The 24,931-nt window shown below is 41.3% G+C and overlaps 1 protein-coding gene across 1 annotated transcript; it reads right to left on the reverse strand.

Moving 5' to 3' along the window:
* Positions 1-287: 287 nt before the first annotated feature.
* spata17 (spermatogenesis associated 17) lies at positions 288-24,809 on the reverse strand. Its single transcript, XM_088371381.1, has 10 exons — positions 24,688-24,809; positions 24,340-24,429; positions 23,310-23,391; positions 21,644-21,694; positions 19,506-19,609; positions 13,070-13,193; positions 11,652-11,888; positions 10,472-10,602; positions 9,297-9,379; positions 288-989 (listed from the first exon to the last, which is right to left on the reverse strand). The coding sequence occupies exons 1-9, from the start codon at positions 24,753-24,755 to the stop codon at positions 9,343-9,345; spliced, it is 924 nt and encodes a 307-aa protein (XP_088227507.1). The 5' UTR covers positions 24,756-24,809; the 3' UTR covers positions 288-989; positions 9,297-9,342.
* Between the last annotated feature and the right edge of the window lie 122 nt (positions 24,810-24,931).

Below are 24,931 nucleotides of genomic sequence, written 5' to 3' on the forward strand. Positions count from 1 at the left end.
CTAATGTGGCTGTCGACAAGCCCATTAAGAAGCCATTACTAAATGCTCTGTCTCTGCTAAGCCTTCCAGGCCTTACAGCGAAGGCCCGCGGGAGTGCCTGCGGCATGGAGAGGGTGGGAGGATTCAAAAGAGAGGAAACATGCACGGGTATTTTTCCAAAGATACAATTTTTTTTTGACGTGTACTGTCCTTTTGTTGACTCACAAACTGAACTTGAAAATAAGAATTACTGCAGGAGAGGGAAATTGATTAAAACTCATTCAGCCAATTCATTCAGTTGGCACAGGTGTATTTTATTTTGTCATCGAAAGTAGTACTTTTCTATTAGCTCTGTAAAAATATGAGAAACTGATCATGAGTATTTTTGGGTGATTTTAATGTTATTAATAAAAATAATCTTATCTAAATGGTCATACAGCTAAATTGATTATTATTATATTTTAAGATTATATTCTAATGAGTATGATTTAGATACAGAGTAAAAAAAATGCTGTACAGTTATATGTTGCACAACACTGTTTGCAGTGGTGATAATTGCATCATTATGCCATAACCAGTTTTTAAAAATTCAAAATACCATTCTAACCACTTATGTTCATAGCTGCAAACTGAAAGTCCATTGATTCATAAAACACACATGTGCTCATAATATAACAAAGTGAAGCAATGTTCTGACATTAGATTTGACTCCAGTATGCAGTTTCCTCTTCCTTTTTCATCTAAGTGAAATTTAATATCAAGAAACTGGGAAGGTGAACCAAATAGATTTGTGCTTACGAGTGCTGTCTATTACTTGTGGGTAGGAGACAGTGCTTAACCTGCTGCTTGGCATCTGGATGCTCCTGAGAGAGGCTGGATGTCGGTCCAGAACGAGAGCTCCACTGTACGTTGTCATCATGCAGTACTCCTTGTTGAGGCCATTGAGGGCCCAGTCCTGCAGTGTCATTTACGGAGAATGGTCCAACTTTTTCATTATTGGTGCACATTATCTGAGGATACAGAAATAATCAGTTGTAGGGTCAATATGTCTCCATCAGAAAACTTCATTGACATTACACTTTAACATAAACAAAGACAAACCTATCTTGTCACGCATTCCTTGGCTTATTGGCTGTGATCTGTGCCCTCTGCAGGTTGGACTAGAATGTTCACCTTTTTTTTTCCAAATCCATACTTTGCTTCTCTTACAGTAGCTTGATATGGGGCTTTTACCTTTTGTTTCCCCTTTTTTCTTACGTTCTCTTTCGTTTGTTGATGTTGCAAGTTTGGTTCTATTCTGAATTGTTTGAGGGCCATTCAGTTTTAGGGGCGCTGCTCTCCACTTTCATAGGGTGCCTACTGATGTGTATTGTATCTGTGTGTGTGTGTGTGTGTGTGTGTGTGTGTGTGTGTGTGTGTGTGTGTGTGTGTGTGTGTGTGTGTGTATGGTTTATTTAGTGCCCCTAAGCAAATAAATAAGAAACCAGGAAACAAGGTGATGGTGTAACATGCTGTTTTCCATAAAACGACTACAATAGTTAGAAATGTGTGTGTGTGCGCGTGTAAGACCACAGTGGCTGCTGGAACTAAGCGAGGCTCTTAATCATGACTGTAACGGGCAGCATTACCGGCAGCAGACTAATGATGAATGTCTAAGACTGTTAAAAAAAAAATAAACTGACCTCCTTTTTTGCAGTGTTGTACAAAAAAATGAAGCTTGCTCACCAAATGGCCAAGCACGAATGCACACAAAAAGATAACCTGAACCAAATGGTGCATTAAATCATGCGTGCTGTGGATTACAACATGTTCTCCAAACTGATCCCTTACATTAAATAAGACTATATGGTGCCAGGAAAGATTTTTTTTTGTAGAGGAGCGAGGGAGTGGTAGTTGTAAACGAGAGCAAAGTTTTGATGAAGGACAAACTAATGTCAGGGACTGAGGCTGTTGAAATTTACTGCTCCGCGGCTAGCACATGCGATCCCGCCTGTCACTCACACTCCATCGCCATGACAATCATCGTCGTGCCGACGCCCGGGGGCGGGGACAAGCCTGTCCTTGTAACAAACAGTGGCCCCTCTGAGATCTGATGTCCACAACTTCCATGAAGGGAACCAGCACAAATAAATAGACACACTCACCAAAATAGCTACTATCAAAATAAATCGAATTTTTGGAACCCATGCAAAGCTTAAACAAAATATCAAAAATCGTACGAAATAACTTGCTGACCCCCCTATTGAGAATGATTAAGCACAGAGTCGTAAATCTGTACCAGTGCACTCGTACATACATACATGTCGTCATGATGTACATTAAAGGGATGCAAATGTGTGAGTGGTGCGCTCACATATCATTATACCGTATGTGTGGCAGAGGAGTGTGTGTGTGTGGAGTGTGCCAAAGGGTAGCGAGCAGGGACTTGTCACGCTGCAGAAGAGATGGCAAAGTGGACGGTGATGCCAGCCCTCTGTGACAGCTCTTTCACACACACATACTAACATGACCAAAAAATGGACGCTCGAACCCCACCCTCAAACGTACCCTCGTGCACACGCTATAGCTGTGAAAGCTGCGATGCAGCAAAAAAACAAGACCCGGTGGAATCTCCCTCTAACTGGAGGCCGATCGGTGTGTGTGTGTGTTTGTGTGTGTGTGTGTGTGTGTGGGAGGGGATGATGAGGTGGGCTTGCGGGGAGGGAGGGCGGGGGTTCAAAGTGTCACATCAATTTGTGGCTGTGCTGTTTCTGAAAGAGGCTAACCCCCCTGCCACTTGAGTTTAGCACAACAGTACACGGCATACTGGCAGACAGCACACATACAGTACACACAAATACAAGAGCACACACACTTATGCAGTTTAATTGCAGACGAAATGCAAAATATACTGATTTGCAAAGTTTGCTTCAAATCCTTCAAGCTGACTACAGGCTGGATTGTTTATGTGTTACAACAACACTAACCTCGTATCTAACAGGTGATTAACAAAATGTTTTTTTTTTTATCAGAACAGGCTTTACCGGACATTTTACTTTGTATCCTAGCAGATGCTATAAAGTTTTGTGCAACACTGACGGGGATTTCGAGCTGTTTAGAATTCCTTCTACCTTGTCTTGGCGTCTACTACCATCTGAAGAAAACCCCAAAGCATTATGCTGACGCCACAATGCGTCACTGTCTGTCTACATGCTGTTCTTTTGGTAATCAGCAGAAACCATAACAAATTGTCCGACATGCGTTTGCCAAAATTTCATATCCCAATACTAAGACACATTACTGACCATTTTTACTTTTTCAAAAAAAAAAACTGTGTAGAATTGTAGATTTGAATGTATCTTCTGCAGAGAATTTTCCAGAAATACCGCATATAGTATGGCTGGTGGTGAGAAACCCCAGGGGTGACCAAGCCAGGGCCCCCAGACAACTTAAACTACTCGTCCCCATTAGCGGGCTCCTGGATATCATCATATTCTCTGGGGAGCAAGTGTGCTCCAACCAGCCATTTACCCTCACATCTCTTTTTGCCTCCCTCAACTTCATCACATCAGCACGTTACCCCTCAACTGGAAAAAAAAAAAAACTGTGAAAAATATGAGATTTATTTGTTTCAGTGTTTTCCGGGACGGACTCCTCTCCCTCTCTTTCACCTGTTCTTTCACTCCCTCCTTCTCGGCAAACTGAAACCAATTAGCGAGTGGAGCACTTGTAGCGGAGAATGTAGGGCAAGCGAGGAGTAATAAAAAAATATTGACTTTTCAGCGACTGTACGCGGCGTGAAAGGGGTGCCGCGGCCTTGTTCGACATGAAAGGAGCTCCATTAATTTCACTTATTTCACCTGGGCCCCTGTCAGGAGGCCCTAATGCGTCCTATGCACGCTTCTCGCATGCTCAGACAGTGCCACGCAGCAACCTAGCCTGCTTCCAAATGAGTTGACGTTAACTATCTGAGCAAGACAGAGTTCCCGTGCAAGAGAAAAGAGTAATTTCTAATCACCTGCTTGAGACACAAAGCGAGGTCGTTCATACGAAGCTAATTTTTCACCTCCTCCTATCGATTTCTACTCTCACGTGAAGGCCTGCTTTGGTGGAAATTGACCTACGGTATCAAAACAATGACACTTTTGCTTTACTTTCTACTCATTAAGATCTAATGAACACTAACTACTATTGGCCTAAGTTTTGGATGAGGCTTCAGAACGATTTTAGCTAGTTTAACTCTTAGGGGGTGATTGCGCAACGGAATTTTAAAATTCAATTTAAAGAAAAAAAATCTGAATGAATGCCACAGTAGACATGAATAAGTAACTTAGCTATTTTCCTGATTACTTTCTAGATCCTTGAAATGGCGGTCATTATTGACGAACACGTTAGCAATACGCTATCGCTGATTATGAGGGAATTTGTTGGCTCGTGTGTGATTGTCCACATCCCGTTCTTATGTGTGTACGTGTATGTACGTGTGTGTGTGTGCATACAGGAAGAAGTGAAGAGTGAGAAGCTATCTGCAGACAGAAACTAATCAGTGTGTGTGAGATAAGAAAGCAGCTTTTATGGTGTATGGTAATCACCAGCACCCACCACCCCTCTTGGCCTGCCACCGCCATGCATAATCACGACGACTTATTCACATGATTGATGAAATATGCGTCTGTGAAATCTGAGCTGCTTTTGTTATCATCCTGTTTTTTCTCGTACACCCCCCTACACACCCCATCCCTCCCCTCATGTCTTTCCATTTCCACCAATCTCTCTTGTCTTGTTCAACCTCTCTGCATATCTCCTCCTCCTGTGCAGGGCACAAAGAGGTCTAGAAACATGTACAAACAAGAAATTACACAAACAGCACGGGGTCCTTCTTGAAGCTATGTTCATGCGCACACACACACACACACACAAAACTGCGGTGGTGTTAGCATGGATGAGAAATTAAAAAAAGGAAAGATAAGTCAAAAAATAAGACAACATGCTGACTGCCATGAAGATAAAAGTGTTGTGGGGCGAAATGAGATGAGAGAGCGAGCCTTTGTCATTGACACTTAATCCTATCAATAAGGGAACAGACAAAGAAGCCCCATACAGTACGTTTCAACACATAGAAAGTAAAAGGCAGAATCCACACACAAAAGAGCATAAGTCCGATTGACAACAGAAGTGAGAGACTACTGGCAGAGACAATAAAGTTGTCTCAGATCTCAGTTTAGTGCCTTTTAATGGAAAATTTGATATGAAAAAAAGTAGTCCAACTATGATTTAATAAAAAAAAGTAATTGTAAAATAATAAAGTACTTTTGGACCTTAAATTCAAAGGAGGAGTTTGAAATTTTCATCCAAATCAATTTTTGTCAATTATGATTACGATTATGGTAGTACATTATTTGTGCTTTTATTTTTTTCATAATCAGTCACAGACAAGAGGACCCAAACTTTGAACAACAGCTGCTTGATGCTAGACAAAGAAACAAACATATACCATGTAACAGATAAAGCAGAGAGGAGAAGACTGTTGGAATGAAGGCTACAAGAAAGATTTGGTTTCAGGTGAGGCCGCACACTGCAGGAAAGAGGGGCAGCGACTGAGGTTTAGATTAAGATTGCTGCTGGTGAATTAAGGACCCCAGCCTCGAGGTGCTGTTGCACATCAATAATGAGAAACTGGGAATAGATGAAGGGTGTGTGTGTGTGTGTGTGGGGGGGGGGGGGGGGGTCTTTGCTTCATGGCACACACCTTAGATTAAATATGCACAATTCCAATGCAAAATGGGATAGGAGCCTGCGAGGCCCGAGTGTACGTCTAATCCCCTGCACTGGAGTTGTTTCAGGCGGGGTTAACAGGCTCATCAGTCAACACAGGCTGCTTAACACAGGACATCAGTGCCATTTGCACATTTAAGTGTTTGTGATTGCTTCGCTTTACAGGTCTCACTGACACGCAACTCTCCCCCCGTCCCCCCTCACACATGCACCCTGTGCTGACTGGCAATAACTCACACATAGTTTGCGCGAGCAAGCATGCATGCAAACTGTGTAAACCATCTACTAGCAAATGCAACAATGAGGTCTTCACATAAACAGGTCGACTGCCAAGTTGAAAAACAGGCAAAACGGGCAAACTATGCCTATAAAGTTTCTTAGCATTGACTTCAATGTACAGTAACTAAGCAAATAAATAAATAAATAAATAAATAAATAAATAAATAAATAAATAAATAAATAAATAAATAAATAGTTGAATGCCCCTGAGACACCACACCTATGAAAATGCCTCTAATGATTGGCGACCCAATCACTGACTTCAACACATCGTGAGAGACTTTTGCAATTCTTGTGAGACCCAGATCAGCAAATGTTTAAGAATTATTTTTTGCGAAAAGAAAAAGAATATCCAACAAAATTTGTGTGAATTTAACAGAATCACATTCAATGTTGTGTTCTTTACACTACATCATTTAACTTTTATGTCAACCATTCACTCATTTGACAAGTTAGCGTCACTCTAAATCACTTAATTGAGATTGCATACTTGAAAGCTCGCACGTGTACGCTCGGCTGTGTTCATCATCCTGCCTGCTGAAGGCCTCTCTGAGTAAAATGCTGCCATAATGAAGGCAAAGTGTGGGCTAATTGAAAAACACACACTCCCGAGTGGGAAAGAAAATGCCATTCGGGAATGTTTTACGACTGTGCAAATGAAAGGGCTGCAGAGTTTTACGCATGTTGTAAAATTGTTATGGAGAATTAACGTTCTTTCTTTCCCACCATGGTAACCTCTACTACACTTATGCAGCATGACGGATGATAGATGGACACGAGCGAGAACAGGAAATGTATAGTTTCGGTAACACTGGGAACTTCAAGCATTAGCTGCCCCCTACTTGCCCTACCAATATACATGATCTATACTTGTATATCATTTTGGGGTTTTAATTGTAGATGAATATTGCTCTCATTAAAACGAACCTGCATAAATTAGTTGCGGTGATAATAATTCTGGTAGAAAGCTGGGAGCAAAAGGGTATTCCACCTCGAAGTCATGTGCACATTTATACTGTACCAATGCCAACTACAAGCTCAAACTTTGAGATTTAAAGATCGCATTTCATGGCTGTGCGTGTGGTCAGACGTTAATTTCTCAAACTTGTGATGGGTGCCCGTCTAATATGAGGGGAAAGATATGCTGGGAGCGCAAGCAAACACAGACGTGACCACTCAGTCTTGTGTATTTGATTTGCACGTGGTCTCCTAATTAGCTATCCTTTTATGGTTACAGGCAGTACCGTTGGTGACATGGCTAATAACGTAGCCACAAAATTAGTCCCGACAGAGAAAGCTTTCCCGAAACTACATTTGAAATTATGCATTACTCATGCAACGGGTTGGAACTACAAATACTCAGACATATAAATTTAGGTAGACTCCAGTTAAATGCCTGGCAGATTTTTAGCCTGTTATCGTGATTCACACATGAAATCATAAAACAGAAAAGTTCAGACTTCCAAGGAGTTGATCGTCGGTGAGGAACCTGTGTAAAGAGGGCAAGGTCAGACGGACGATGGATGAAGGGCGAGCACCCCTTGGTCTAAGATGTGGGGCCATTGAATTCCTGGAGAGGTGGGGACTGTCATCAGTGTGATTATGTGTGGATGGCTGCAAGTCGTGACAGGGCACAGCACATTAACACTGACAGCCTTTCTTGCTGTGACACAGATGGGTATGGTAAATAAAGGTCCAGGAGTCATGGGCTATTTCCAGAGCCGTGATGGTCAAGCAAGAGAGGCAGAGAATACAGCTAGCAAAAAAAAAAAATTGGGATATGCTAATGATGGGACTCGAGGCTACAAAGCAAGGCTTAAGGTGATGATTACAAGCGGAGCGGGCTAACGTGGCAGGCCGGGTGATAGGGCTTCGGCTGGGATTTGAAAATAATTAGGAGCGTGGCTGGATAGCATAGGCAGATAATGTGGCTGCGGGGGAGCCGTGGCCCCGGCGCAGTATGAAGATGATGAGTATCAAGGCTGAGCTGTCCACTCCATTGGCCCTCTGAGCTGTGACAAAAAGCTCTGCTGGCTGCTGCTGTAGCTGGGGGTGCTTCCAACGATAGGACTTACGCACTAATTACCACACGGGCGGAGGAGAGAGCGCAAATAGAGGTAGAGAGGCACACGAGGATGAAACAACGGAGGGAGAGCAATATAATAGAAGTGGGCCAAGGATGGGAAACAAGATCTACTTAACACCGTCCTGCAAAAGCACCTGTGTTATATCGCTATGACTTGGGAAATACTAGTAAATCAAATATTCAATCCATTGGGTGCTTAGTTCCGCCATAATATTAGCATTTTGTTTTCAACAAACCCAAACCCTGGTCAGGTGTCTTTTAGAAAGTGAAACGTACACTCAATCGGACTCCAGCTGATCAGAACAGACTATACTGGTCCAGGTCCATTTATCAGCTGCAGGACACCTCATTCATCCACCCACTCAATCCCCATTCTTATTTATCTCCACTTCCCGGGGCCGTGTTAGTTCACTCCCGTGTCGCTGTTCTCTCCTTTTTTTGGCTCTTCTCTCTCTTTTTCCCTCTCGCTTGTTTCACTCCTCGTTTCCGGGCAATTGGGTCTGGGTGCTGCTGGTAGTGGGGGGTAAGAGGTTGGGGTGGAACTGCTGGGAAGTTTGTGTGTGTGCATGCACATATATGTATGCGTGTGCATGCTGGGAAGTGAGCTAATAAAGGACGGTGATCCATGAAAGGCCTTGAGCAAAGACACAGTCAATTACCTAATGCCTGGACCAGACCGCAGGGCCCACGCGCACACACTCTTACTCTCCGACATGCAACACACACACACGCACGGCCATGCATACACCTCATTTACGTATACATGGAGAGGGGGCAATGGAGGGCATAACTGGGAATTGCGTTGGCGTGTGTGGGTGGGTGTACATATGCGTGTGATAGAGAGCAGCGATTTATTAAATTGCTGTCACTTTTGACAAATTTGTGCAACTTCAATTGAAAGGGCTTGACTGCACCAAGTCTCTCTTTCCCCTCTTTTATTTCAAGGAAGAATATTGTGTTACACTTGAGGCAGGAGCCATGGTAACCCCGCAGTTAACCCCAATCTATTGTTTATATATCTATGTGAACTGGACGCATTTGCATGTCAACCACAAAGGTAGCAATGGACTCTATCCAAGTGCACATTATCTTGAGAGCAGTGTAGTCATTGGATATCTCATTTCCAATAATGACTTATGAACTTCCAGAAATACAGTAAATAAATATAGTATATTTGTATTCAGAATTATCAACTTACCTTCTGTTGGTATGCGAAGGTCTTGGCATTGCGTGGACAAGGAATGTCATTGCTGCTGTGTTTCAAATGGTGGCGTATATCTTCTGGATAAAGCAAAAAACAGATATTATTTTTTTTTCACACATTTATTATTATGTTTGAAGTTTTCGGCGATGTAGAAGTACACTGCATCACAGGAAGCTGTTTCTGATATTTTCATATTTATCTTCACTGGAACTGGTTTGAATCACAGGCAGTTATTTCACCTGGCATTGCTTCAGTCATTGAATTTCCATGTCAGACACTTGCATCCTTATCCGTGCAGCTTCATTCGCTTGAATGAAGCGGTGCTAAATACCAACGAAGAGTAAAGTGGTGAGGAAAAACGGGTGGTCTTTTGTTGTGTTGCCAGGGAAATTACAGCGTGCGCGAGATCAAGCTGAGGGTTAATACAAGCACTTCACACATAGCCGAGTAGATTAGTCTGTGAGTAGTAATGAGGTTCTAATCAAGTGTTTAACAAAGTCACAAATACACCGCAGCGACACTTGTTACATACATGCGCACACACACTGGGGTCTTAATTACATGGAAAAGCATGCGACACTCTTAATAAGAAATGTGCACTATTAAAATAATCACCACATTTGGATGTGTTCATTTGGTACTTAATGTAGAATTCCCGTTTTAAAAATACATTTGGTGGTTGTAGTTTGCACTGTTTCAGTGCACCACATTGAGGTTTGTCTTATATTTTGGTTGTCATGTGGTGTGACAGTCAAACTTTTCACAGAGTCTCATTTGGATTAAGAAAGTGCAATGTAAGCATTTTAAGACTCGTTTAAAGGCAATCTTAAATTGGCTGAAGGATCAAAATTAATTGCATAACATTTCAGGAGTTTTATGTAACTGTTTTTAATGGCAACCTTTTTTTGTGGTTCAAGATATTTGAACCTAAAAGTTTTCTAAAGCAAAAATTTTAATTGTTCATAAATGTGGCTTTTTTTTATCTTTTGAAAGGCACAGATAAGCATTAAATGTTATTTGTAAGGCTCACTAAAGCCTTAATTTTGGAAAATCTAGTTTTCATGTTCTCCCTGTATAATAAATTAAAATGAATGGAGTCTACCTAATGCTGTGGTCCATGTGTGAATGTATCAGACTAGGTTCAAAAAAATTTGACTCGTTTGACTCACAGTGTGCCACTGTAGAGTCGCAACCTATTCTGAGCCTCCTCCAAGTGTGAGCACGAGGTCTGCAGACCAACAGAGGACTCAGCAACAAGTCCACTTTGCTCCCACATCTGCTCGGGGTCTCTGATCCGGACCTGAGAGAACCAAAGAAACTAGTATCAGTTAATGATAACAGCTTCAGCTTCTCCCATCTCTGTCTTAGTCTGATCTCTCTCCCACAGGTGGTGGTTTACTGCTAAAAGCAGAAGTCAATCCTCTTCATCTCTCCTCCTGTGAGCGCACGAGAGAGGCAACGAGTGAAGAGAAAAAAGACTGAGAATAAATCTAAGCCCGTCTGAGGATGAGGGAGCGATGAAAAAAGACGAGCCGTGTCAATGCGGGAGCAAGATGAAGAAAAGTCATGTCCTGTCTGTACGACGAGATTCAAGTGGCGTAATCATTTAAACACGATTTCTCCATATCCACAATTCTCCAGTGTAAGTGCTCACACAACTGTGTAACTTGTGCGAATGTTTAATTAGTATAGTACAGATCAAGGAGCTGGTACGTGCTGTTGCTTTACGGAGGTGACCTTGTTGGCATTTTAAATGGTGGGTTGGGGGCGAGGGGCGGAGGGAGAGCCAGGTGTGGGGCAACCTGTCCTTGCCCCTATCGTCAAGGGATCAGTGGTCTGGCCTGACCACTTCCTCAGCCTGCATCTCAACCTTATCCATCACTAGCAGATAGTTATCACACTTGTTAGGGGTGAAGGGGTGAGAGCAAAAGAAAGAATGAAAAGAAATTAAAACAGTGTCTGTCAGCATTAATTGAACAGAATATAGTAAATTTATATCGTTTATATTTTTGTCATTCTGCTCAATGTTTTTATTGTTATTAAATCTCCACATCAGAAAAAAACTATATATTCTCTATACATTCATGTTGTGGTGTGAAATCCTGAGGAAGACACTATTGTTCTCATAACTGATTTTCACCCCATCTTCCAGATTATAGCCATAATTATGCAAGCCAAAAAGACTACACTGATATCAAATTTTGTGGACAGGTGTGGCATGGGGCCAGAAAAAGATATGAATTTTGGAATTTTCAATTCCTCATTCCGACACTACAACTGAGCTTGGAGGGAATAATTTAATACTTTGCATGTTCAGTGATGTGCAATTCCGATTGAATACCATCTTACCTTCTGTTTCGTGCTGCCTATGCGGGGAAGTACGGGCTTAGGGGAACAGCAGGCTCTCAATGTCTTCCTCGGGGATTCAATAGACCCATAAAAACTGGGGAGCGTTGGAGCTGCAGGTGTGAGATGAGCGTAGTCCTGAGGGACAACCTTGGTCGGGGCCTGGTACTTGACCTGCCTCAGTAGTAACTCCATCTCATGGGGGGCCGTCCTGAATGGAGAGTTGAAGACCCCTCGTCGCTAAAGACAGAGTGAGGGTAAGAGATAGAAAGCATGTTCACATTACTTTACATCAGCAGATGACAAGAATTGGTAACACAAGCAGAACTACACACATGAACAAGATCTGAAGTGGATTTGTTCCACTAGGCCTGACTGAGCCAGAATTATTCACATCACAGTGATCCTTTTGCATGCACTTTAATTACCAGACCAAAGCTTTGAGTTGTAGGACTCTACTTTATATGCTAATAACGCCACTTGCTATTTAGGACACTCCTAAAATGAGAAAAGGGCTTAAGTAGAAAATGAGGAGTGTCTTGTTCTCAGCTCTTTTCAAAATAATATTTAGAGACTAGTTGATTAGTAAAGGTTATTGACAGGGATTTAGTTTGTATTCCTAAAATAAACTCGATTAAGTACAAATATATTAAACTGGGCAATGGCAGATCATGTGTGTTCTTACATTGATGAACTCATTTTAACAAAAAAACAAATAGTCACTTCAATTCATTCAATTATAAATAAATAAAAACTAATCACAACTTTCTATGCTAATCCTACAAACAGAATTTTGATATTGACTGAACACCTTATCTAACTGCTTATGAGACATGTTTCAGAGGCAAAATAACCCCCCCCCACAAACATGTCACTTGCCACACACACATACACATGAGCCCAACGTAGCAACGAGCAAGCTAAGGGAAGAGCAATGATGTTGACCCCAAGAACACAGCATCTCTGTCTCTGTCAGAGGGACTTGGGGCCTTTTGGTAAGCTGTGAGTATGCCTCCGTGTACATGTGTGAGTATGTCTGCATGCGTGTGTGTCTCTTAGTGTGTGTGTGGCGGGGTCCGAGAAGTGCAGAAGGATGAACTGTGTGGGAGAGCCATCTATTCACTGCTGACAAGGTCAGAGCTATGAAGGGAAAGAGTCCCAAGCCATATGCAGAAAAAGAGACAACAATGTATAAAGTAACTATAGAAAGAGAAGACACCAGCAGAGGATTGCAGGAGCACCAAAACTTTTCCTCTAAACTAAATGCCCAATGAACTGCATGCTTAAGACAATAAAACAAGCTTTCCATTGTACTTGTCACCCTTCAATCATGAAAGACTGAGCTACATCAGTCTCAAAAGCAGATACTACATGGAACCTCCATCATGACCAGATCTAATAACAAGGTGTGCATGACCAACCTGCTCAGTGCTGAGTAGGTGGTGCCATCTGTAAGCTTGGTAGAGTTTGGATCTCTGCTCCTTCACCCTTAGAAGACAGAGTCTTTCTCTCTTCTGGAGCTCTTCAAGTTCATCCATCTCTCTCCTAAAAACACATGGATAGCACAGATTCAGATTCAAAACTCATCTCAAACCAGCATCTTTGACATTGTATATAGTTGTGTATCGATGATGTCACACATCGTTAAAGATCTCTGCCAAGACAAACAATTTTAAACTAGATTACTAAATTAGGTTGAGTAGATGTCATGATGATCCAAAGGAAATAATGAAAATGGTGCACCTTCATAGATACCGTTGAATGTGTCTTATGATTCAATCACATTCAATTTCTCAAAATTATTTTGGCTAAGAATGTTCAATACCACTTTTTTTCCAGACATATACCACTATGAGCCATCACTGTTGAGTACTCAAGTACTGATACCACTAGAACCTATGAGTGATACATTAAATTTCAATAAACACAATGAGAGATAATTACGAAGACCTTAATGTTTTTCGGACGCACATGATGAGTCAAACAGTCAGTGTGACACTGACTATAGGAGGCTTTATTGATGTATTTCTTTTAAGTATCTATGACTGGTATTGACATCGACATGAGTCCCCAATACTCTTAAACAATGCTGGTATCGGCCCGATACAAATTCCTGGATTCCGTACTCACCCATCGCTAGTTTGGACAAAATGATTTCATATGTTAAAATTCTGTAAATATAAACCTCATTATGCTTGAGTTATATGGAACGCAGAAGAAACTGCTTTACATTTTAATAAATAAATGTGAAAATTGCAGCATATATAGTACAATTAATGTGTAGTCGTGGCTTTGTATTTAGCATGCAGCCTTTGCTGGTAATTCCCTGAAGTGTCCTTCAGATGAATGAAAAAGCGGCTGATAATAAGAGGCTGGGACAGCGGAGGTACCGTGGGAGAAAAACAAGAGAACGGTGTTGGGTGGGGGGTGAGCGAGTGTGAGGGTATAAGTGGGAGGATGATGAATATATTTCATCACAACAGCCAGGACAGGTCTGTCTGTGACATCTGTTAAGCCAAGCTGCTTAAATGGGATGCATTAAAAGCCCATACACAGCAATTCCATCCGGCAATCACAAAGCCTTACGTATTGTTACAAGGGGGGTAATAACCTAAAAGTGGGAATTGGAAAACAATTACTAAAGCACTCATATCAGAGTAATGTGGAAACGCGCACACACGTAAAGCCAATCTATTTCCTCAAGAGCAATCCCGCTCTGAGTTTGGCTCTCGCTCATCAACAATTCGTCAATTTTCACTGCTCTCACTCTACTGTTCTAGCCAACTTCTATTTTCAATGACAGACCTCAACAGACGAATCAGAATATTCTTAGCGGGTCTGTAATGGCGGGTTAATATATTCATCGGCTAGTGGCATTTAAAAAGAAATCACAACATGGTCCCCGCCGCCTTTGCATTTTCATTTCTTTCTCAGCATCAGATTAAATTACAAAATAAATGAAATATGCAGAACGTTACCCATACGCGTGTGTGTGTGTGTGTGTTTAGGTGTCGAACTAAGTAGTTTAAGACTTTGTGCATGTTTATGTATGATAGTGCGTGTATGCATAAATATAGAGGTTGCCTGGCCTCTATTCGTCGCCTTGGCTAACAGGAATATTACTTATTAATGTGAAATATAAAGTTTCGATTTACTCTGGGACGGCATGATTCGTATAAGAATTCAATGTGCACGCCTAACAAGGTACTTTATGAAAGCATTTATGTTCATTTATGCATTAAATTGTGTTTGTAATATAAATATGCTTCAATATTTCTGCTGTTCGACAGCCAAAAGTAGACAATAACAGCTGTAAATATTCAGGCAGTGTTTAAAAGGGTTTTCCTGAATTTGTGTTCAGAATTGAAAATTGTTATGGGATGAGTGTGTGTGTATGTGTGTGTGTGTGAGTGTCGGGCTGAATGGGTGACCTTTGTTTCTCTGCCCCCAGCCCCAACGTTATTAATTGCTGTGTAGTGGACAAAAGCCAAACAGATTTGTAACGGCTGAAGGCACCTCGATCTGTGTCGACCCAACCAGCCGACACAACATACAACCCTCATTAGCCCTCTTCGGCACGCTGCACATGCACTTGGTGTGTGTGTGTGTGTGTGCGTGTGTGTAGAAGTGAATGAATGAGTGGTGCAAATAAAAGAAAGAAAGGAAGGAAATTGGTAAAGCGATAAGCAGAAACACACCATGGCAGTGGTTCATCTGTTTGTGGTTATTTTGGCAGATAATATCCCCTCCCCAATCTTATGGGTGCCACCAGGAATTTTGGGAAGCTTCACATGAATGTCACAAATTAAAATTACCGTGAAGCAAGGCACGAATAATGAAAGCCCTAACAGATTGGAAGCGAAATTGGAAAGGCCCCTTAGGTTGGAAAGTTCAAAACGACACCTGCATTTTAGGGAATAAAGTGCTTTTTAAGTCACATAAAAATGTTGTGAGGTGCCCTCAGTTCAGTTCACAGGCACTTTTTCATTTTCTTTGGCTTTTTTTCATGCCCAGAAAGGGATGTGATATCCACCATAAGTGGACTCACATTTACCTCAACAAAACTTTGGGTCAGATCTATAACGCTTACGGTAAATTCTTTTTGAATGTGTATGATGATTAAGAAAAAAGAAATGTCTGGCTCATCATATTAGGTGTTTGTCATTAAATTGAATGGTTCATTTTTATTGAGGCTTAAAAAACAATGGCTAACCTATTTGTATTCTTTATGATGAATGTTAAATTGTTACTTTTCAAAACTGGTAGACAATTATACAGTACATAGTTCCACAGTGCCGCATGAAGAAAGAGTTTGACTTTTTTGACTGAGAGGTTCCAGTTCATCTCCAGAAATAAAAAAGAAAAATACAAAGACAGTTCAAATATGACTGAACAGGGGAAAATATAATCCAGTATGGAGACGGTGAATCCGGGAGCTAATCAAGCTCACTTGAAGCCGTTTCAAATAACCGAAACCCAAACCGACGTGACCCAGGTCTGTTCACTTATTTAATGGCTAATATAGTACAGCTAGATTTCCCAGCTCTCCCTCAATAATTTAACTCCTGGTTCAGAATGGGGAGTCAAGGGCTCATGGGATATCAGAGACTGAGACATTGCGGGACAGCGGGCCACACTTGCGGTCATCAAGGCCAGCAACAGTGCAACTAATTGGCCAACTTGTAAATATTTAATGGAGACGTGACCTGATTGGCTGCTTTAATTGCTCCAATTAAATGATTCAATAGCAGGCAAGGAGGAGAAAATGGTGTCGGGCAGCCGATTGAAACAATGACCAGCTCAATATATTGAGCCTTTCCCACTGACTTTCCTTTTAAGTGACTCACAAATTGATCATCTCCATCTGTAAAGTCCTAAAATCATTCGCTCCGTGCTTTTCTTGAAAAAGTTAAAACATTCTCAGACCGTCCTCATGTCCCTCCATTGTTTCCTCCTCAAAAGTAATTTTCTTAAGAGTCAAGGAGAGCACAGCAGCCAGATTATGCTACACCGCACACGCGCGCTCAATATACAAATCCAATCAAACTGAGGGAGTGAACTTGTCTCCACCAAACTGGATCAGAAAGAAGCAGCAAAAGAAAGAGTGACGCACAGAAGCGGGGAGTGTTGCCAGTGCAGGTCCCCCCACTCCAGTCTAGCAGCTCGCCTTTCATCAATGTCCTTGAGAGGGACACGAGAAAGGGAGCGATGAAGAAGGCTGGAGAAAAGAGAGACAGGAGAAGAAGTAGCTGCAGGATGTGAGACGCCACACAAGAGGAGAATAAATAACCCCGGCCACGCCGTCGGTGCATTTCTTCAAGTTCAAGTAAAATAAGTTTCAGATGTTCCTGTGTTGTTGCGGCATCATGGGGAGAATATTTATCAGATGATGGCAGTAATAATTACCCAGCTGTTTATGGCAGATAGAGGAATAATTCATGCAGCCAACAGCCCGTGTTGGTGGCAGCGGCGATGACTCCAGCACATTTAGTAAATATGCAAAACAGCCTTGCTCTGCTTTCCTAATTGCCCCCATTGTCCCACCGTGTGCCCTTATTAAAGCCCGGGAACTTTAAGTGTCTCGCTGACAAAGTGATAAATTGTTGGGGTGCCCAGGAAAAGTGTGGCAGAGTGGGGACTGCGCTAGGGTCCTGACTTCATTAGGCTATGCAGAAGGAGAGCGAGGATGAATGAGGATGCGTGAGCAAGCATGCTCGACTGATGGCCATGGCGGTGGGGGCAAGAGGAAGAAACAAACAAAGCAAAATTAGAAAAAGAAGAAAGAGGTGATGCTGGTCAGGAGATAAAGAATTCAAGATCAAGTGGTAAGACCAAACACAGGCAGTTGAAAAGAAAAACACACACACACACATTTACACACGTACATTGAGCAAATACAAGAGTCTTTGCAGCCCTAATTCAAATAAAAAATAGACCAAGATAAATAACATCAAAAGATTGACTAATAACCTGTAAAAAACTTATTATTTTTGAAAATCTTTTTGAACGAGGGTGCTATGAATAAACTGGAAAGTACTGGCAAAATCTAACAAATCAGTAGTCATCCAGCATCCCGGAATGGATCATGTGACTATCCCCAACTTTATATTCAAGCATGACATTGAGCCAAAAATCAACTGCCTTATTTGTTCCCATGTGTGATTTCGCTTTTTCATGTTTAGTTGTTATTGTGCCTTCACTGAAAAAATACTTTCTTCATCTTTCAGATTGGCTGAATAGTTATGCTTGGGGTTATAGTGACACCTGTTGCTTTGTTATGTGCTTGACAGACTGACTGATAAAGACACAAAAATGTAATCATTATATTTAACGCAATTGCTGTTAAATGGTAAGAAAATACTTTGAAAAGCACAACATGTAAACTGCAATAAATCAGGCAGTGAATGCAATACCCCAATATGATTACCATGCATGGCCGATCGTTCTGCGCTAAATGGGGACCATTAGTCCAACTTTGAATAATTCATTTGGAGTGCTGGACAGACATACAGTCTTGCGAGAGGAAAGGAGCACGCTGGTGGATTAAAAACCAGACCTTTGCGGGATGACTGATCAGGCAGCCAAGAGCTCAGCGGCTCACAGGATGTTTCGAATAAACGCCCGCACGGCATTAATTGATCACGACCTCGGTGGCACTAAATAAACATGTGATTAACTGGAGAGAAAATGACCTCAACGCCCCCCACCGCAGTAGAGGAGGGGCTTTGGAGATGTTAACTAAATTAGATGAAAATATTATGATTATAGTTCTGCTTTATTTAGATTAGTTAAGAAATTCTACTTAAAGTCAATCAATTTTTTTTATTTCTTAACATTAAGGATTGAGATATGCAAATTATATAACTCAAGATTTGATTATGTGTACTGCTTTATCAATGTGATGAAGTCATAGCAACTCGATCAGACCAAAGTTAAAGAATTTATGAAATAAAAGTATCAGATGTATCCGGTTGACTTGGTTTGTTATTGTAGGGAAGTGGAGAGACTTCCTTAATAGGTTTTCACATGCTCCCTTCTCAACTTCGTAAAAAGGTGCAACTGCTGTTGGGGAGTGGGGGGCGAGCTGGGAGTCAGTGATCCAAGACATGTTAACAAATTTACATTTAATTTTAGCAAAAGCCTAAAGATATTTAGCGGTAAAATATATTAACAAAGTTAACATATGACTTATTAACTAAGTGCGATTTTTTTTTGTCAGAAGTAAAAGATGGTGTAGCACTAGCAGTAAGCCCTGAAGCGCGGGGTGTTATATTAATGCAGCAGCTGGGGTTCACATCAGAGGCTAATTTTTAATTTCTTCACATCGTTCACTTCTCCCTTCCCTTAGCCTCGAGCCCTTCGAGGATTTTTTTTCCCTTCCCTCTTCTGAACGCTCTCTTTGTCTCTCTGTCACTTTCATTCCCTTATATTTTCTCTGAGGGAATATCTAGTCTGCAAGGACAGATCTTAACTGTGTCTCGTTTGCTTGGTACCTCATATGCCGGTTTGAGGTAAGCAATCAGATCATATGAAGTAATTTGGAGGAAATAATATGGGAGAATCTTATTCCTGTTTTAATTGTTTAAGAGATCAGTTTCTTTTTTAGTGCTCTGGCCCATGCTCAATATGCTCATCTATTGGCTTGAGTAATTTGTCTTCTTTTTAATCTCTATTAGTTATTACACTTTATATTCATTGTCAACTAATTGCAGTCCCATTAATAGGAGGTAATGCAGAATGCACTGTAATGTTTTATATATATATATATACATACGTATATATATACACACACACACACACATGCACACAAAATATATAAAGTATACAAAGTATACTTTTTTGTATTATCTTCTTTACCTTACTAATCCATTAGTACTGGCAATTTTTTCCAGATAGCTCTTGCGTGAATAGAAACTATGGATGTACTTTCGCACAAAGAATCCTCGCCACCTTCTCTGGATCTGTAGAGGAAAAGCATAAAAGAAAACACATTATGTAAGTAGATGGCAACATTAATGGCCCGGCCAACAGCCTTAAATCACACAACATATCATAAGGCATTTTTTCACTGTCATAATAAAGGGACAAGCCAAGGTGGGATGGACAGCTGTCACTGCTTCATACGTTTTCCAGATTGATCGTGGAGGCTGTAGATTAGCCTCACCTCACACCCACACCCACACATGAGAGTGAAGCATTGTGAGGCAGGAGGCTGGACGTCCTTCAGACTAATTAGGAGATTAAAACAACCACGAGTAAAAGAATCATCACACTATCAGACGAGGGGAATGGGAGAAACAACGGCTGGAGGATGGGGCGGGAAAAACAACAAAGAGCAAAATGAGAATTAGCATTGATCTGCTAGTCAATAGATAATTTTAAATAAAGTAATTGCCGCCTCTCGAGTTCTTGCTGACCTCTGTTGACAAGTGAAATCGATGCCGTTGAATGTGATACAAATCCGAGGTGCAGCATGTAAACATTGGTTTCTATTACGCTACTAATACATTATCCTCCGTTAGCTAGCTCGGCATCATAAAATGGAGGAGAGCGACAAGAGCGATTCAAGGAAAAAGTCACAGGGGGATTCGGGGATGATTGTTTCTCCCACCGTGTGTTTTCGCTTCCATTCACATGCTAGCAAATATTTCGTTGGTAATGAAGGCTTGGCTAGTACCGTCGCCCTTCACTGATTCGTTCTTGTAAAGGGTCACTGGCGCTGGATTTCAGTCTTATTCGCATGTGCAGCGAATGCAAGTGCGAGGCCACACACAATCCAAAGTTTTGTGCATAAAACAAAACAAGTTCTGAAACTTTCATTTAGGTCTAGTACGGTGCACTAATGCTAATCGTTTATAATCTTATTTTAAGATACATGTGGTTTATTTTTCAAGTAACTGCTCTTCTGGGGATCGGTGCCTTGGTCAAGGGTAATGCCGGGACTGTTCCTATAATGTTCAATTTGACTTTAGTGACAAAATCCAGACAAAACTGTCATTAACCTCAAAAAGTGAAACACTAACTTTGCAAAGCAAAGTCTTATTTGGCCCCTGTGGGGTTCAAACTTCTTACATCACCAAGTACGGAGTCAATTCCCTGCTCAATTCGCGTTCCTTTCCTTCCCATTAAAATTGCTATTGTGCTCTAAAGGAGGAAGCTGTGATATTTTATAAGGGTCATAAAGAGGCTTTTTCTCCACCTTAAGTAGCTTGTTCTTCGCTCCACATGGTGACAGCAACCCCTGACCTTTTATCCCAGTGACCTCTAGCAGCAAAGTCTACACCTGGATATATGTCATCATGTTTCATGTGACATTTACTGAGATAATTGAGTGGTAAGTTTGGTTATTTCATTTTCCAATAAAAGTGTAAAACATAAAGCATTCAATTTCCATCCTTTTTCTGACAAACATTTGTCCAGCTGGTCAGCAATGCAACCTCTTCAATAAAAGCTGGCAGACTTTTTTTTGTTGGCCTGTAAAACCTTTTAACGGTTGACACAGAATGGAGCTGTTAGCCAAAAGAAGAGCCCATATGGAATTGTGAAAAACGATAAGGTTTCTGTGCAAATGTATCGTGTAAAAATGTCAGTCAAAGCTCGAGTGGCTGAACAATAGAGACTGCTCAAGCCCCAAAATAGGAACACTTGAACACTCTTACTCGGTTTAATAAATAAAACTAGAACAAAAATTTGTAGATTGAATACTTACAAAATAGACATTTTGGGCCAAACAACCTTCACACCTACAAATAAATTCTACAGTGTTTTCTTTTTTTCAGTGAGTATGCAGAGATGGGGGTTTTTGCAGGACAACTCTTCGCTGGTTCACCATGACAAAGCACTTGCTCACAATCCCTTGAGCATCAGACAGTTCCTGGCCGAGAAGAACATCACTGCGCTTGAGCTACTTTCCTACTCATTAAACCTGGCTTTGCTTAATTTTTTGTGTCATTTTGCCACAATGAAGGGTTGTGATTAAGTGTCCCGATATTTACCCTGATCGCCATCTCGTTGTAGAAATTGGTCTTCATGATAAAATATGCTTCCTGTGAACACAAAAGGAAAAGATGCCGTTACATGTTGTCTCACAGCCCTCTGATCTGTCCACAGCAGGTTTCAAAGATAAAGAATTGCTTATACATAATACATTTAACATAGGCAGAACAGGTAGGGCCACTCCAGAAGAGAAGAGAGGAGAGGAAGGGAACAGTGACGGAAAAAGACAAAGAGTCAGGGAGGTATGGAGGTAGAGAGAGAGTGATTAGGGGGACTTTGTATCAAGGGGAGGACAGTGCTCTCTTAATACACCAACACACGCAAGGGCCAGGAAAATCTATGGCGCCGAAGCAGCAAACTAATGGAGATGTATGACGGCCAAACGCTCTCCTCTGGATTTCATAATCAATGACAGAGCTGCCAGAAGAGACTCACAAAAAGGCCAGAGAATATGCAGCGGGGCATTCGCAGCGAATGGACGGGCCCGACCACTGGGGCCACATTTTTAGAGTCGTCCATAAAACGGATCCATATCTCAACAGACCTTGTTTTTTTTTTTTAGATAACAAACAAGCTTGTTGTTTGGAGATGAGACTTTTGTGCAACTCATATGTCATGATAGTGAGTTGAGGGAGTGTATATATAAGAAGGAATTGAGATTTCAATAGGTGGACTCTGGTCCTGACGATCAGTAATAAAATTTTGATTAACCTGCCTGCACAACTTCTGGCTTGTTTGTAATTCCTCTCAGCTTTGCGAGTGGAGGAAGCAGGAAAGCGGCAAGGTGCAAAGTTAAGAAAACAGCAATGAATAAAAGTGGTAGTGCAAAAGATGGCTTACTTAATAATTTTACATTTTAATTAATTGATTAAATATAATTTGACATCCTGGTCAAAAGGCAAACTATTAGCAAGCTAATTAAAACGCATTATATACATTCTGATGCTTTCGACGAGAATTTTTTTTCCTGAACTGGACCTTTTAATGGATTAGAAAAATGAAACCTCAGTGGGCTAATTCCAAACTGTGAAAAGTGTGAGTGATTCAAATGAGCGCTCGTCTGTTCCCAAACTGGCTCTTTTTAAGCCCATATGTGCGTTGTGACACATCCTTCATCGTTTATTTCAGCGCCCCTCGCTGCCGTCTCCCCCGTTTTTTTGAACGCCTCCCAAATGGCGGCTGGCAGTTATGCTTTAGCAAACAGTCAATTTAGGGGCATGATAAATAGCTTGTTGTGATACGTTTACAAAACTCAATCCAGGGGAAAATTATATGTGAGAGCGCTGGGTATTGGATCCGGTATCAACAATCTGTTCAATTAAGAAGCAGTTGGAGGCAATATGCCGAAAAGGCGGCCTTGTTTTACTAAAGCACACAAATACACACATATAGACACACGCGTACATACACACACTTCTCCTACACTTCCGCTACCACCATTTACCTCACCACACTCATTCTAAATGCATCCCAGGAATTGCAATGCAGATAAAATTCCATCGCATATTACATCCTATTTCCTAAGTGCTAATTTCCCAATGTGTAATGAGTGAATTATATTTCTTAAGGTCAGATGCAGAGACTTAGGCATATAGAAATTGAATTCTAATGCATGCTATCATAACCAAATCAATACATCTATAGCTGTTCCTCGTTCTGGCTTACCATCACCATTTGTCTGTAACGTGCCCTTGCTCTGAAGCCCCGCCATATCTTCTGGATAATGACCGCCTTCTTGTGCAGATGCCTGTCATAAAGTCATATTGGGAAGAGGATTAGATGGGTATTTTTTGCGGCTGAAATGGGGAGGAAATCTCAAATTAAATTGTGAATCTCTTTGTTGGTGTGTCAAATAAAAGCTAAAACACGCCGGCGAGAGCTGCAAATGAGAATGAAAAAGGCTTAAAAATGGCAATCCTCCATGAAATTCATTTAAATTAGGTGTTGACTAAAGAGTGGGGGTCAATTACAAACTGAACTCATGCCACTTTTATTGAAAAGAAAGGAAAACACTGATTTTGCTTTCTGCTCACAAGTGTTATGATGTAAAGGAATTGAATTCAAAGGTCACAGGATCGTTAATGTAACACACACACACGAACGCTCAGAAAATTGCTGCTCCTCCAGGCCTTTCTATCACTCCCGATGAGCCTTTCTCCCCCTTTATGCAGCGGCGCACATTTGTATTCATCTTCAAACATGCTCTAAATGCAAGTCCATTGCAAATCTCCACCTCCAATGAGGCCATCAATTTCCAAAAGGCCATTTATACACCTGGAAAATCAATGCTTATAGTGGGCTAGCACAACCCCAGAGTTGCACTTAAGCAGCTAAAATTGTTGCTAATTATCCACTTAACGTATTGATCAATTAACTAAAGTAATCTGAATTAACCTACTGTCTGGAAGTTTGTCTGCTGACCCTGCAGAATGGTGCCCGGGTCGCAGAACGGACCAGGCACGGAATGAACACGTGAAGCAAGCGACATTTATTCCTCAAGGCCATTTACCAAGATCCACAAGTCCTACAATTATGGGAGTGAGCCAGCATCAGGGTATTCCCTGTAAATTAACATAGCCATGCTTGGCAAGATGTTTTAGCAGCCCTGGAGGATATGGAGAAAATGGCTGTGCTTGTATGAAATAAAATGCAGTAATCTGTCACATGACAAATGAAGACTTGGTAAAAGCATTACCTGATGTAAAAGCGCACCCTGAAGCCTCGGAACCAGCTCTGAAGCCGGACAGCGCTCATGTATTCCCGCAGTCTAGTTGCTTCAACTTTCCTGAAGCAGAAAAAAAACCCCACTTTGTCTTATACTTCTGTTTAAAAGAAACATATACGTAGGTTGACAGATCAACAGCGTCTAAATCTGCATCTGGTAAACAAAACTACTCCGAATCTGCCGATCTCAATTTATTTTTTTTGGATCGACTTAAATTTAAGCGTGGGCACATTTCGCGTAGCTCTGATTGATTTTATTATCTCATCTGCATCAAATTTTAAACTGGCTTTTTGTGTCGTGCATCTAATTTAGTGATACCTTGCTTTGTAGAACCGGAGCCTTTGGAACTCCTCGAGCACTGTTTGAATCCGCTCGAGCTCTGCCATTTCTACTTCAAGGGTCCGTTTACGGTTGCCTTGGAAACACAGCTGACGCCCCAGCGATCACAGGTAACTTCCGGTGCTATAAAAATATATATAGATATATATATATCTTTCTGTCATTTTCTTTTATACTTCTTTGTTATTCCATTTGTGTAATACCTCTTTCCAGAGTGCGACGA

The sequence above is a fragment of the Syngnathus floridae genome, chromosome 3, assembly GCF_059516105.1.
Source record: "Syngnathus floridae isolate MCC-2025c chromosome 3, RoL_Sflo_1.0, whole genome shotgun sequence".
Lineage (NCBI taxonomy): Eukaryota > Metazoa > Chordata > Actinopteri > Syngnathiformes > Syngnathidae > Syngnathus > Syngnathus floridae.

Excerpts from the sequence above, each read along its gene's own strand:
- spata17 (XM_088371381.1), bottom strand. The coding sequence starts at position 24,755 with ATGGCAGAGCTCGAGCGGATTCAAACAGTGCTCGAGGAGTTCCAAAGG. Across the intron at positions 21,695-23,309 it reads GTTACAGACAAATGGTGATG|GAAGCATATTTTATCATGAA; the intron begins GTAAGCCAGAAC and ends TTGTGTTCACAG. Across the intron at positions 19,610-21,643 it reads ACAACGAGATGGCGATCAGG|ATCCAGAGAAGGTGGCGAGG; the intron begins GTAAATATCGGG and ends TTTCCTCTACAG.